The sequence below is a fragment of the Rhincodon typus genome, chromosome 11 (genome assembly GCF_021869965.1).
Source record: "Rhincodon typus isolate 14 chromosome 11, sRhiTyp1.1, whole genome shotgun sequence".
NCBI classification, from domain to species: Eukaryota; Metazoa; Chordata; class Chondrichthyes; order Orectolobiformes; family Rhincodontidae; genus Rhincodon; species Rhincodon typus.
The window spans coordinates 73573378-73589402 of record NC_063342.1 but is presented as its reverse complement, the minus strand read 5'-3'; the positions used below and the strand labels follow the sequence as shown (position 1 = coordinate 73589402).

Below are 16025 nucleotides of genomic sequence, written 5' to 3'. Positions count from 1 at the left end.
AACTCAGAGCAGGACTTGTACACTTAATGGTAACGTCTTGGGGAGTGTTGCTGACTAAAGAGACCTTGGAATGCAAGTCCCTTGAAAGTGGAGTCGTAGGTAGACAGGATAATGAAGAAGGCGTTTGGTACGCTTGCCTTTATTGGTCAGTGCATTGAGTATAGGAGTTGTGATGTCATGTTGCGGCTATACAGGACATTGATTAGGCCACTTTTGGAATACTGTGTGCAATTCTGGTTTCCCTGTGATAGGAAGGGTGTTGTGAAAATTGAAAGAGTTCAGTAAAGATTTACAAGGATGTTGCCAGGATTGGAGGGTTTGAGCCATAGGGAGAGGCTGGATAGGCTGGGGCTATTTTCCCTGGAGCATCGGAGGCTGAGGGGTGACCTTATAGAGACTTATAAAATCATGAGGGGCATGGATAGGGTAAATAAACAAGGTCTATTCTCTGGGTGGAGGAGTCTGCAACTACTAGACATAGGCTTAAGGTGAGAGGGGAAAAGATTTAACAGGGACCTAAGGGGCAAATTTTTCACACAGAGGGTGGTGCGTGTATGGAACAAGCTGCCAGAGGAAGTGGTGAGGGCTGGTACAATTACAACATTTAAAATGCATCTGGATGGGGAAATGAATAGGAAGAGTTTAGAGGGATATGGGCCAAATGGGCCTAGATTAATTTAGGATGTGCGCTTGGCATGGGCAAGTCAGACCGAAGGGTCTGTTTTCATGCTGTACAGCTCTGTGACTGTACCATAACAAATGGTGGAGTAGGCTCAAAAGGGCCGAATGACTTATATTTTCTCCATTTCTATGTAAAGAGAAATCCTCACACATCCAGCAGTACCTCACGCTGTCAGCTCAGTGCATCATTCCAGAATTCAGGAAAAACCCGGAAATGAGGAGCATGTGAAGTCTGTGCTTTAAAAAAGCAGGCAGCTAAACCCCAGGGTCCTCGGTCAATATTAATCCCTAGTTAATATTACGGAGACCAGATTAATGTGGTCATTATCACGATAGTGTTTGTCCAAACTTGCTGCGCACCAATTATTTCCTGTCTTATAGCAGTAACTGCACTGAAAGTTCTGTAAAGTTAGAAAGCACTTTGAGACAAGAGGCACAGTGTAAACGCAAGTCTTTTGTTCATTTCCTGCCTCGTCGAGTAATTTATAGGGGAAACATTCCCACTTTGCTGCCAGCAACGTCCATTTCTCAGCTGGAAGTCCAAATTGAGAGCTAGGTTACGTCCTTGAATCCCAAAACCGCAGCACGGTGAATTCTCTCCAACACAGATGAATCAAATGAGCAGAGCAGCATTCATCAGGACTCTGCCAGTCAATCCACTCAGCGTCTTCCAGGTTTTCACAAACGTGGCATTAAAATACAGAAGCAACAATTTTTGTTGATGTTGTGCATGCTCCTGTGCCAACCGCGACAGAGTTGTACGAGGTGGTGGTGCCAGGGGTGGGTATGTCCGATTTCTGGCAGGCACTGTTGGCCAAAGAAGTACCTTAAGAGGCAGATCGTGACACAGACTGAGTTGGGCACACTTGAGTCCACGCATCGCCTAGGCAAAGTGCCCTCCATTGTGCCAAGCTGTGTAAACCCCACTGCATTTAGCCTGCGATCCCACAATCATGTTTGATCTCCAATCCTTCTCTTCAAGCAATTTTTTTTTTTCTACTCATTCACAGGATGTGGGCATCGCTGGCTAGGCCAGCATTTACAGCCAATCCAGAAACACCCAGAGGACACAGCAAGTAAAACACGTTTTAGAGGGGGGAAAAAAAACCCAAAAGAGCTGCAGATGCTGTAAATCAGGAACAAAAACAGAAGTTGTTGGGAAAGCTCAGCAGGTCTGGCAGCATCAGTGAAGAAAAAAAATCAGAGTTAATGTTTCGGGTCCGGTGACCCTTCCTCAGAACCCCCTTAATTCTGAGGAAGGGTCACCGCACCCAAAACGTTAACTCTGATTTTTTGTCTTCACAGATGCCGCCAGACTGCCGAGCTTTCCCAACAACTTCTGTTTTTGTTCAAGTTTTAGAGAAAACTGTATTCCACAATCAGAATGAGAGAACTCAGCTTTTATAAAGATTCTGCAATCAGAGCTCTATGTTTGAACGACTTCGCCATCATTATGCATTAGACAGAAAGAGCAGGGGTTGTAAACTCGGCTTTGGGACATCGAAACAGGAAGAGACCCTTCTGCCTCTTGTACCTGTTCTACCCATCCATTAGATTATGGCTGATGTGCATCATAATTCCAACTGCCTGTCTTGCTCTCCATTTGCCTTGCCCAGCAGAAACAAACCAATCTCAGTTTGGAGTGTTTCAGTTAATCCGGACTCAAACCTTTTTCTTTTGGATCCCAGGTTTCTAAAAGGGGTCATTGCTGAGAAAGTGCGTGAGCTTGACCTTCCAAAGTTTTCTAGATTCTGGAATGTTGCCAGCTAATTGGACATTAGCAAACTGTATTGAAGTAAGAGGGGGGAAGAAAACACAGAATTACAGGCCAATTAGCCTGACCTCAGTCATCAGGAAAATACTAGAATCCATTACTAAGGAAGTCTTCATAAAGCACTTAGATAATCAGGGAAAGTCATCATGGTTTCAGAAAGAGAAATCATGTTTGACACATTTATTAGAGTTTTATGAGAATGTAACTTACAGGGTGGACCAAGGGGAACCAGAAGATAGAGTCATACAGCATGGAAACAGACCCTTCGGTCCAACCAATCCACGCTGACTATAATCCCAAACTAAACTAATCCCACCTGCCTGCGCTTGGCCCATATGCCTCCAAATATTTCTTATTCATGAACTTATTCAAATGTCTTTTAAATGTTGGAACTGTACCTGCATCCACCACTTTCTCTGGAAGTTCATTCCACACACAAACCACTCTCTGTGTAAAAAAATTGCCCCTCATGTCCTTTTTAAAATTTTCTCCTCTCACCTTAAAAATATGCCACCCTAGAGAAAAGACACCTGCCATTCACCTTATCTATGCCACTCATGATTTTATAAACCTCTATAAGGTCAGTCCTCAACCTCCAATGCTCCAGAGAAAAAAGTCCCAAACATTCCAGCCTATTTTTATATCTCAAACCCTCCATTCTCAGCAACATCCTGGTAAATCTTTTCTGAACCCTCTCCAGCTCAATAATATCCTTCCTAAGACAGGGCAACCAGAAGTGAACACCAACGTCCTGTACCCAAAGGCCTGAGCAATGAAGGCAAGCGTGCTAAACACCTTCTTAACCACCCTGTCTACATGTGATGCAAACTTCAAAGAATTATGTACCTGAACCCTGAGGTTTCTCTGTTTTACAACACTACCCAGGGCATTTGATAAGGTGGCATACAAAAAGTTACAGAGCAAGGTAAGGGCTCATCAAGTTGGGTTAGTATTTTCTGTACAGATAGGGAATTGGTTAACGGACAGGAAACAGAGAGCAGATGTATACAGGCCATTTCCAGACTGTGACTAATGGAGTGCCACAAGAATCAATCTGTCGCCATCAGCTCTTTACAATCTATAGTCATGAGGTAAAGGAACAGACAGATAGCAATGTATTTTTTCCCTGTTTATCCCTATCGAAGCTGAGTGGAGAAGGGTAAGCTGTGGGGAGGATACAGAGGCTGCAAAGTGAGAGTGACCAGTTAAGTGCATGTGCAACAAGTTGCCGATGGACTATACTGTGTGGAAATGTGGGGCCAATCGCTTTGGGCCTTAATAATAACAAAACAGAACTTTTGTAAATTCCATGAAACTTAAGTGTTATAAATAACTTATAAATGTTCAGACATACCTGGAAATCAGAAAGTCAACATGCAGGTACAGTAAGCAATTAGAAATGAAAATTACATGTTGGTCTTTATTGCAAAGGGATCGAAGTACAATGAAGAGGTCAGACTATGACTGTCCAAGGAATTAATGTTCATGCAATGTGTCTGGTCTTGATCTGCATTTTGAAGGAAGGACATACTTGCATTGATGACTGGACAGTGAAGGTTCACTAGATTGGCTCCAGGGATGAGAGTTCTCCGATGAGGGGTCGAGCAAACTGCGTCTATATTCTCTGGAGTTTAAGAAGAATGAGAGGGGATCCCATTGAGATATACTAGATTCCGAAGGGGCTGATAGGGTAGACACTGGGAGATTGATTCCCTTTAGCCTGGGAATTTACAACACAAGGGCACAGTCTCAGAAGAAAGGAGTGTTCATTTACGATGGAGATGAGGAGGGATTTCTGTGGAGGTCCCATTACTGAATACATTTAAAGCCAGGGTCAACAGGGTTTCTGGTCTTTCAGGAATCCAAGGGAAATGGGGACAAGGTGAGAAAGTGAGGTTCACAGCCTAAGACCGTATACAATGGTGAAGCAAGCTTGAGGGGCTGACCAATCTCCTCCTGCTCCAAACTCCTATGGCCTTGTGGTTTCAATGGAGAGTTGGGGGTCTAGGGGGTTGGTTCTCAATTGAGGAGTTAGATACAAGGAGGATGGGCTTCAATGGATGGATGTACCACGGGTGCTGGGTTTCAATAGAAGTGATAGGGTGCTGGAAGGAGAAGCCTCAAGGGTCACATGTGACTCCCTCCCATTTCTTATTGTTCTTATGAGGTTTAACAATTTGAATCATTCCCAACTTTCAGGCAGTGTTGGTCTTGTGCACTTGCCACTGAGGTCCAACACACACAATGGGGCCAACCTCACTGTGCTATTCTCATGATGTGAACCACAAATCACAATCCTTTACCAGATATTTCCAAAGTTACTGAAAGGCAATTCTCTAACCCCTGCGTTGAATCCGAGGCTATGTTTTGTGGAGCCATGGGCACTTAGGAGGGAGACTATGCCAGATGTTTAAAAAAAATGTACTCTGGTTCTCACTGGGATGTGCGCTACATTGGAGCCCAGGGTAATATCTCTTTGATGGCTTTATTGTCCCAAAGTCCTTGAAAAGTGGGAAAGTGTGCCTTATTTTACTGAGAAATCAGTCACTTGGTGGCATGTGGATGTATAGGTCGCTCACAATTGGCATCCAGTGAAATTTATTAATTGTTTCTTACTATGTACCGGACAAGAGAATCTAGCTCAGCAAAAGGTAGTGCGACTACAAATCTACTTGTTTCTACTGAAATTATTCACCGAGCCCATGGCGCTCTTCAAAAGGTTCCTCGTGTCCTGGTCAAAATTGGTCAACAATGCTATACTGCTGACCTGCTTGTTTATTGCATTGCTCTGTACGGGATCTTTCTGTGCACAAATAATTCGGCCTCACGTAAGCAGCGGGGACCGCACCTCATTCTTCCCCCCGCCCCCACCCCCTCTCCACCGAAAGGCACCACTGAAATGCCAGCCCTCCCTTTGAGAAGTGGAACGATTAATGCCACCTCTGCGTTGCCCTGTCCTTGCCCCCGGGTCCTGTATTGGACGTACCTCGCAACTTGACATTGACGCTTTGCCGAACCCACGAGTATGTCCCGTAGCTCGAGTAGTCTTCGGGGATCGGTGTCTCCTTTATCCACTGCCCACAGGCAAACTCAAAGAAGTTCTCACACGGATCTGCTGACCAGTTGATTTTCTTGAGGATGTGAACAGCTGTAAAGAGGAAACAACGGCGCGTCAAACATCGTTTTACAGCGACCTGAGTAAAACAGCCATCAGTCTAAAACAGTGCTGTAACTTCCACTTCTGAAGAAACATTAACTCTGTTTCTCTCTCTCTCTCTCTCCCTGACCTTTCCCAGAGCTTTTTTTTTAATGACTACAGTCTTCTGTACATTGACTACAGAAGCCACAATGTGAGATGACTATTGTTTGACCATCGAATGTCAGGCAAAAATCTCTATAGCTCCCCTCATGGAGTAAATCCTTCCACACTGAGGCTCACATTACCTACCACCACCTAGTGATCTCCTCACTATTCTCAGCTTTTGCCCTTAAACTCCATCTGCCCTGAATGTTTATTCATTCCATTCGTTGACAAGTTTAGTTTGGCCCATCACTGACCCATTTCCATCTTCCCATATTAACAAGTTTATAATTCTATTAACTCCTCTCCCCCACCAGCTTCCTGGTGGCAAATCTTCAGCATTGGCCACGTTCTGCATCCCCCAACCCCGAGGAGAGGCAGGGCTGCTGCTAGTTGTAAAATTCCTTCCGAAGTGTGTAATGAATTTCTCTATGTGTATACATACTACTGAGCTGAACAAACCAGTAATCTATGGATCAGACAATTCCTATCTCGGGATTGTTTTCCTTAGAGCAGAGAAGGCTGAGGGGGATCTGATTGAGCTGTACGAAGTTCTAAGCTGCATATACAGGGTCGATATGGAGAAACATTTCCCCTTAATAGAGGGGTCAATAACCAGGGGCACAGGTTTAAAGGTAAGGAGTAGGAAGTAGGAAATGTAGAGGAGATTTTGAGGCAAATGTTTTAATCACCCAGAAGGTGGTGGGTATCTGGAAGTCACATAAGACATTTATGAATATAGAGATGGGCACTTGAAACACCATAGCATACAGGGCTACAGGCCAACTGCTGGAAAATGGGATTCAAGCAGATATACGCTTGATGACCAGCATGGACCCAATGGGCCAAAGGGCCACTTTCCATGCTGTAAAACTCTATGACTCGAGGTGGCAGCATTCAATTCTGCCCAGCAACAGGGGAGGGGCTTATTGCAAAGTTTTCAATGGACCATTTCGGACAGTTCCAAGGTCACTGAAGAGGAGTTTGAAGCTAACAGGCAGTGAATGAGGATGAGACACAGAGTTGGCAGTACAGCAGTTAGCTGTGCTGCTGGGAAGACAATAGACAGGGGACCGAGTCAAGAGAATTTATATTGCTCTGTGCTGTCAGAACTCAGGAAGAAGTTGTAGGAATTGTTTGGCATCTAAGTGTTGGAGTCAGGGCTCAGTAGTAGTTCTGGGGAGCTGGGAAAGTTGCTGGATATGTGTTGGGTGGAGCTATGAGGGGTTTGGAAGAAACGTGTGAGCATTAATACTTCATACTGCTCACAAAGGGGGTTGAAAAGTATTTGCTTGATGTAACTGAGCAGGATTGGAGCTCAGGGAAATAAAAACCCAGTAGGCTGTTTTAGCTTGGCGAAGCTAGCAGTCAGTGAACAGCTGGAGTTATGCTTGTGAATGAGTACTCGAGTGTGGTTTCAGACTTTAGGAGTGTGTAGACCCAGGAAAGGAGGATGATCAACCAGAAGGGGAGCAAGTGCTGATGCAGTCTGAGACATGACTGAGTTGCTCTTGATAGGGAGTTTCAAGGCCAGAGGAGGCAGTGGAGCGTCATCGATATGGGGTGCTTAAATAAGTCTGGATCCCATAGTGTTTTCTCTGCTATTGATGAGTTAGGAAACTGTAAGGTCATGCAGCGTTGCTTCCTTAATAATCAGAGGCCTTGATTCAGAAGGACGTGGAAGGTGTGTGAAATTGCTGATTGATTGTATTACGATTTCCTAAAGATCCTGTTTAATAGTGAATAGCAGCATTTTCCAATGAGACATCTTAGACTAACTGGCATTTTGTTCCTTGCTTTCAGTCTCCCTCCTATCATGAAGAGAGATGTTACAGTGCAAGTTTATCAATTCACTGGGATCTTTCCAGAACCAAGGGACATCACAAATGATACAAGCAATGCCTCCCTTATTGCTGCAGCCACTTGCTCTTAGGCACTCAGTCTGTAGTTCCATTCACTTCCCTGGTACTTTTTCTCTAGTGACACCTTGTTATAGTCATAGAGTCACAGGGTTGTACAGCACAGAAACAGACCCTTCAATCCAACTTGTACATGCTGATCAGCTATCAGCTAAACTGATCTAGTCCCATTTGCCTGCATTTGGCCCATATCCCTCTAAACCCTTCCTATTCATGTACCCATCCAGATGCCTTTTAAATGCTGTAATTGTACCAGCCTCCACCACTCCCTCTGGCAGCTCATTCCATACACACACCACCCGCTGTGTGAAAAGATCACCCCTTAGGTCCCTTTTCAATCTTTACCCTCTCACCTTAAACCTATACCCTCTAGTTTTGGACTCCCCCACCCCAGGGGAAAGACCTTGTCTCTTTACTCTATCCATGCCCCTCTTGATTTTATAAACTTCTATAAGGTCACCCCTCAGCCTCTGATGCTCCAGGGAAAATAGCCCCAGCCTATTCAGCCTCTCCCTAAAGCTCAAACCCTCCAAATCCTGCAACATCCTTGTAAATCCTTTCTGCACACTTTCAAGTTTAACAACATCCTTCCTACAGCAGGGAGACCAGAACTGAACGCAAGATTTCAAAAGCGGCCTCACCAATATGTCCTGTACAGCTGCAATGTGACAATCCAACTCTTATACTCAATGCACTGACCAACATGCACTTAAGACAGAGATGAGGAGGAATTACTCTTCAGAGTGTACTGTGTGGAATTCTTTACCATCAAGGCTGTTGAGGCAGGGTCACGAAGTATATTCAAGGCTGAGATACATAAGCCTTCCAACCAGAAAGGTAATCATGGAATCTGGAGAAAACTTAGGAAGATGGAGTTTAGGAGTGTCAGATCATGCTTGACCAGTCGGTAGGACCAACTCTCCCAATTCTCAGCTGTTAGTGAGGAAGACTTTGCAGGGTTATCTAGATCCACTCCAGCAATAGCAGCTGGACAATCTGGCTTCTTCTCCTTCAGACATTTCAATAACAGTCCGGTATAACCAAGTGAACGGTCAATCAAGAGTCAACATTTTTGGATGGCAGCTTTCCCTCCCTAAAGAACATTTGCAAACCAGATTAGGCTAAGGGCTTGTTGTTAAACATAGTCTGGGGCTGTTCCTTTTTAATTCCAGACAGACTGAATTTAAATTCCCCTTTCCCTGCTCTGGTAAGATTTGAACTCATATCTCCAGACTGTTATTACAGCCTCTGAATTACTAACCAAAAACAGAACTACTGTGCACCATGAGCAGTGGGTCTATTGCAACTTGACAGAGGGTTTGGGGACATCTAACATTTATGTTGTGAGATTGTTGAAACTAAGAAGCGTTTTCATAATTTAAACAGAACAGATCCTCCATTCAGTGAGTTGTTGAAGAGGGGTCTTCATGCCAACATTCTGACTGAAAGAATCAGCGCTTGATAAATATTTCTTTACACAACGGCTGTAGACACATGGAATATAGTGTCACACAAGCTGGCTGAAGCCATTGTTTACAGGCACATAAGATAGATATTTGATCCAGGGGAATATAGAGGGCTAGGATTAGTTTGGGATTGATACAGGGCTATGGGAAGAGTGTGGGACGGTGGGATTAGTTTGGGATTGATACCAGCCTATGGGGTGAGCATGGGACAGTGAAATTAGTCTGCGGATTGAATAGGACTATAGCGAGAATGTGGCTTTGGGAGTATTTTGGGATTGGTACAGGACTGTGGGAAAAAGTGAGGCAGTGAGATTAGTTTGTGATTGATACAGGGCTATGGGGAGAGAGAGGAGCAGTGAAATTAGTTTGGGGGCTGATGCAGGGCTATGGAGAGAGAGTGGAGCTTTGGGATTAGTTGGGGAATTGATTCGGGTGTACTGGGAGCAGTGGGATGAGTTGGGGTTTAGTACAGGACTATGAGGGGAGAGAGAAGGGCAGTGCAATCAGTTTGGGGATTAATATAGGGCTAATGGGAAGACAGTGAGGATTAACAATAAATAGTGGTCTTGCAAGTGACACCCAGGTCATGAGGTGATACGAATCAGGAGCAGGAATGGGCCATTCAGCCCCTCAAGCCTGTTCTGTCATCTGATTAAATCATGGCCGATCTGATTGTGGTCTCAACTCCACTTACCCATCTACTCCTGATAGCCATCGGCTCTGTTGTTTGTCAAGAATCTGTGCCTTAAGAGATTTGATAATTCAACCTCCACCAACCTCACAGGCTCTCAACCCTCTGAGGAAGCAAAGGTACTGACCACAAACTGGAACAAGGTAACTCGCTGAAGAAGATGGAGTGTTTAGCTTACCGGCCTCGGTACACTCAGAGCTGAGGCAGTGTTCCTCAAACTGCAGCTTGATCACTCGACTCCCAACTGGAAAGAAACAAAACAGCTTTCAGTTCGCAGGGTGAAGGAAAATTATCAGCAGTGCTGCAACTCTGTAGCCAGCCTGGACACTGCCGACCATCCATAACCTGCCCCAGCTCAACAAGCTCTGAGTGCGTTCAAAATTACAAAAAAAAAACAACCAGTGACTGAAATTCCCGGGAGTGCTCAGGATAAGGCTGTCCTTGGTTTTAATGAAGAACAAGTGAGCCCTATTGAGTGCAGTGCTGATGGAGAGCTGTACTGTCAGAGGCATTGTCTATCTGCTAGACTAAGGGCCCATGGACATCTAAAGGTCCTGTATCACTACTGGGAGGACAGCAAGAGAACTGTCCCTAGTGACTTAGACCCCTCAACCAAAACTTATTGGTCTGGTCGTTATTACATTGCAGTTTGTGGGAGCTGACTATGCACAAACTGGCTACCACGTTTTTACAAAATCCTTACAGTGTGGAAGGAGCGAGTCCACACTGACCCTCTGAAGAGCATCCCACCCAGACCCTGCCACCCCCACCCTATCCCTGTGACCCTGCATTCACCACCTAAGTGTGCACATCCCTGGACACTATGGACAATTTAGCATGGCCAATCCACCTGCGCATCTTTGGTGGAAACCAGAGCCCCCGGAGGAAATCCACGCAGACACAGGGAGAATGTGCATAGTCCACACAGACAGTCACCCGAGGGTGGAATCCAACCCGGGTCCCTGGCGCTGAGGCAGCAGTGCTAACCACTGAGCCACCATGCCACCCAAAGTTTTGCACATCGTCAAAGTGATCACACAGCGAAAAGGTGCGGCCACTGGGGCTGAGGAGGGGGGTGGTGAGGAAAGAGGGGGACAGAAGGATATTCGCGCCTTTTGAGCTTTTCTTTCATGAGATGTTGGCGTCGATAGCAAGACACCCACTCGCAATCGGGATGGCTTGCCAGAGTCATTTCAAAATCAACCACATGGCTGTGGGTCTGGAGTCACATGTAGGCCAGGCCAGGTAAGAAGGGTCAATTTCCTTCCCTACAGATGGGTTCAACAACATTCGATGTTAGTCTTAGAGTCACCATCAAGGAGAGGAATTTTCAATACCAGACTTTGTTTTTTCATTGAATTTAAGTTCCACGAGCTGCCAAGCTGGGATTTCGACCAGTTTCTCCCAAGAATTACACTGGACTCCCAATACCACTGGCCCACATCCCCACTGAAGTCAATATTCCCATCGCCCACACAGAAAGGCTGTGCTGAAACACCGACACCCGCATCCGTACTGTAGTTTACCATAGTTGGTAAATCACAAATACTCAGCAGAGCAGGCCGTGTCTGGGGAGACGGATCGTTATCCTTCCAGGACAATGCCCACAAATCCATCCCTTCCTCAGCCTTGCCGCTGCCAATAGCCTCATCTTTGCTATGGGGGCCCGAGGCTGGACTGTTCCAGAGTTTTTCCGTTCAGCTGCCTGTCTTCCATTCATAGTCTGCAATCCACATCAGAACCCCATCGCCCACTGTCCCTCTGCTCACTCCCTTTCCAGCAACTAAAAATTCTCATTCCAGCCCTCCAGGACCTGAGTAATCCCTGCTCGGAATCCAATTCCGGCCTCTCGAGCCTTCCCTGTTTTCTGTCCTTCCTCCTTTTGGCTGCCTGGACATTAAACTCTGGAATTCCCTCCATGAACATCTCCAAACCTCTCTGTCCTCCTCGAGAATACTCCTTAGTGACAGATCATGTGCCTTAAAATCTCCGAATCCAATTTTTTTTTTATTCATTAACGGGACGAGGGCATCGCTGGCCAGGCAGCATTTATTGCCCATCCCTAATTGCCCAGAGGCCAGTTCAGAGTCAACCACATTGCTGTGGGTCTGGAGTCACATATAGGCCCGACCAGGTAAGGATGGCAGTTTCCTTCCCTGAAGGACATTAGTGAGCCAGATGGGTTTTTCCGACAATCAACAATGGATTCACAGTCATCATTAGATTCTTAATTCCAGATATTTATCAAATTCAAATTCCACCATCTACCATGGCGGGATTCAAACCCAGGTCCCCAGAACATTAGCTAGGTCTCTGGAGTAACAGTCCCGCGATAATACCATTCGGCCATTGCCTCCCCCAGTTAATTGCAAACCATAAGAAATAGGAGCAGAATTAGACCATTCGGTCCATCCAGTCTGCTCCACCATTCGAAGAGATCACGTTTGATCTGATAATCCTTGACTCTGTTTACCTGCCTCCCCCCTCCCCCTGCCCTGTAACCCTTGATTCGATTTCTGATTAAAAATCTACCTCAACCTTGAATATACTTAATATATACATAATGTCCCAGCCTTGACAGCCCTGTACAGTAAAGAATTCCACAAATCCACTGCCCTCTGAGAGAAGAAATTCCTCCCCCACCCCCGCTCCTTATGTGCTGCCCCTTATTCTGAGCCTATGCCCTCTGGTCCTAGACCTTCCCACAAGGACAAGCAATCACTCCACTTCTACCCTGTCAAGTCTTCCAAGAATCTTGTGCGTTTCAATATGGTCACCTCTCATTTAGTACAGGGCCAACCTACTCAACCTCCCTTCATAAAGCAATCTCTCCATACCCAGTAGTGGATCTTCTCTTCACTGCCTCCGATGCCAGTGTCTATTTCCTTAGATAAGGGGTCCAAAACTGTTCACAGTATGATTTCAGAAAGATCTCCCTGGGCTCCATTCCTTTGAAATAAAGGCCATTACTCCATTTGAATCAGAGATAGTAGGAACTGCAGATGCTGGAGAATCCGAGACAACAAGGTGCAGGGCTGGATGAACACAGCAGGCCAAGCAGCATCATAGGAGCTGCTCCAAATGGCACACAGCAAGCAGGAACAGGCTAGTGACTAGAGGATGAGTTTCAACGATATTGATGGAGAGATTTCTCCCCAGGGAACCGAGAGAAACTAACTCCCAACTACAGATCCCTCTTGTACACCCATGGGGCCTTGGTTCAATATTTCATTGGAAAGCTGGCATCCCCCACAGTGTGGCACTCCCGCGGTACATCACTGGATCGACAGCCTGGTATTCCCAAGTCCTGAAGTGGGGAACTCAGATTCCCAACTCTGCTGGGATATATTCCTGGAGGTTTCATCACATGGTACCTCGCCCTGAACCTGGTTAATGGTCTTATCACCCCCACCCCCAGTCATGTGATCTTTAATTCGCCCTGCTGTAGGAAGGGTGTTGTTAAGCTAGAAAGAGGACTGAAAGAAATTTATCAGGATGTTGCTGGGACGGAGGCTTTATATTATAAAGAGAGGCTGGGGCTGATTTCTCTGGCTGAGGAGTGGGCTTATAAAATCACAAGGGGCATAGATGAAGTGAAAAGCCAAGGTCTTTACACCTGGATAGGGGAGTCCAAAACTAGAGGGCATAGGTTTAAGGTGAGAGGGGAGAGATTTCGAAGGGAGCTAAGGGGCCAGGTTTTAATGCACAGAGTGGCATGTGTACATGTGGAACGAGCTGCCAGAGGAAGTGGTGGAGGCAGGTACAAATTACAACATTTAAAAGGTATTTGGACAGGTACATGGATAGGAAAGATATAGGCCAAACACAGGCAAATAGGACTAGTTCAGTTTAGGAAACCTGGTCAGTGAATTGGGCCAAAAGGTATGTTTCTGTGCTGTATAACTCTATGAACTTAAGACAACTTATGAACTTATTAAAAGAAAATGAACCAAAGTATAAACTTTGTTTGGATAGTTGGCCTGTTACCCCGAAAAGAGTGTGCCAAAATGATCAATCTTCAAATCCTGGCAGGACTGCGGAGTCCTGGAATGTTGGTAAGTTCCCCTCTCATCCAGGATCGAAAGGGAATGGGCAAAGGCGATGGGCTGAATCAGAGAATCCTGACAATGTGGAGCGAGGCCACACATAACGCTTGGAAAACATTTCCTTTTTAAGCACATAATCCAGGAGGGAAACTCCGTCATCACAGCCGACTTCAAAGAGTAGCCGAGGAAATACCACAAATGATGCCAGACAACTATTGTAATGACATCCAGCGGCCAGAGTTTGAGATGCCAGATGCATTAGTCTCAGAGGAAGGAGCGAGCTTGGAAACCAGTTCAAGGTGATTGATAGCGGCTCTCGCTTCACTGGGGACTTCTAACACTCTCAAAGAAAATCAACTGTTTAAAGAGGCTTGTATTTACACAGTGCCCTTTCTCACTTCACAGCCAAAAGGAGCTGTTTCAAAGTGCAATCACTGCTCCAATGAGGGAAACAAGCCTGTGCACAGCAAGCTCCAACAACCTGCAGTGAGATGACGGCCAGACAATCTGTTTTTATAGCACTGATCGGGAATAAACAATGGCTGAAATGCTGGTGGGTGGGGGGAAGAATACCCCCTGTTCTTCCTTCAAATAATCATCTACATCAAAATCCCACGTGCCATCTGCCTGGTGGGAATAGAGTTTAAGTGGAACAAGGGAGTTCCAAAGGGAGTGAAGTATAAAGAAAAGTGATGCCTCGCTAAGACTATACAAGACACTAGCTAAATACTACGAACAGTTTTGGAACGCTTATCCAAGAAATGCATCGAAGAGAAGGTTCACTGGGTTGATCCTGGGTACGGAAGGGCTGCGTTATAAGGAGAAATTGAGTAGACTGAGTCTGTACTCATTGGAATTTATAAGAGTGCAAGGCAAACTTATTGAAACAAAAAAGATTCTTAGGGGATTTGATGGGATAGATGTGAAGAGGTTGTTTTCTCTTATGGGAGACTTTAAGACCGGAGTGCATCATCTCAGAATAAGGAGCCGCACATTGAAGACACAGGAAGAATTTCTTCTCTCAAAGGGTAGTGAATCTATGGAATTCTTTACCACCGAGGGCTGTCAAGGCTGGGTCATTAAGTCTCTTCATGGCTGAGAGACAGATTTTTAATTAACAAAGGAATGAAGGGTTATGGGGAATAGGCAGGAAAATGGAGTTGATTGGCAGATCAAATGGGCTGAATGGCCTATTTCTGTTCCTACATCTTATAGTCTTATGATGAGAGTGCAGAAAGTAAGAACACAAGGCAAATGATTTGATAGTAAATGTGAGGAGGCACACAGATTTGACCACCGTCAACTCCTACTGAGAGAAGGGCCCAATCATTCTTACCATACAGACCCTGGGCTAAATCTTGCCGGTGCAGTTACAAACCATTCTACACTGTAGTAAATAAAAAGTTTCAGCAGCTAAAATCCACCGGCATGCTTTGTGAGTACCCTGAAGGTGCTGCTCAATTTACAACACTTCTCCATTTCCTTTATGCATGCAACATCTCATCCTTAATTGCCCATTATTTTTGTGATTTCCTCAATTTGCACATGAATTGCCCCAAAACAGAAGGCTAGCACTCCGAAACACTGTAGGCAAGGACTCTCAGAGCATTCAATCAGTCAGAGTTCCTCCAAATTCACAAATCATTTCAACTACAATACCCTGCTGTTTGTTACTGAAAGCCAAAATCTTGGTATTAGCAGATGAATTAGAGTGATCGGGACAGTAGAGACTGCCTTTACTGCAGTGTCTTTGTTCAATAGTAGCATGTACATCTTAGAGTCAGAAGGGAAACTAGCCAAAGTGCAGGCAAACGTGTTCTCTAGAAAGCCCATGATGTGCACAGGAAAAGTCAACAAACAGCAAAGATGTAATTGATTGGACAATCTCATTTTTAGTGCTGTTGGTCAAAGAATAAATACTGGCCTCAGCACACCCTTCTTAAAAATAGCAGTATGGGAACTTTAAAATCTCTGAGAGTCAGACTGTGCTTCACTTTAGTAAATGACCTGAAAGACAGCATCTCCAACAGTGCAGCACTCCCTCAGTCCTGACCCTCTGACTGCGCGGCACTCTCTCAGTACTGACCCTCCGACATTGCGGCACTCTCTCGGTACTGACCCTCCAACAGTGCGGCGCTCCCTCAGCA

At 45.4% G+C, this 16025-nt stretch overlaps 1 protein-coding gene across 1 annotated transcript in view; it reads right to left on the bottom strand.

The window, feature by feature from the left end:
* The window catches only part of phex (phosphate regulating endopeptidase homolog, X-linked), a 67842-nt gene that overhangs the window by 49500 nt on the left and 2317 nt on the right, over positions 1–16025 (bottom strand). Inside the window, exons 2-3 of the mRNA XM_048603339.1 lie at positions 10011–10076; positions 5442–5603 (exon numbers count right to left, since the gene is read on the bottom strand). Coding sequence (XP_048459296.1) covers positions 5442–5603; positions 10011–10076 — 228 coding nt within the window. The remainder of the gene's footprint in view (positions 1–5441; positions 5604–10010; positions 10077–16025) is intronic.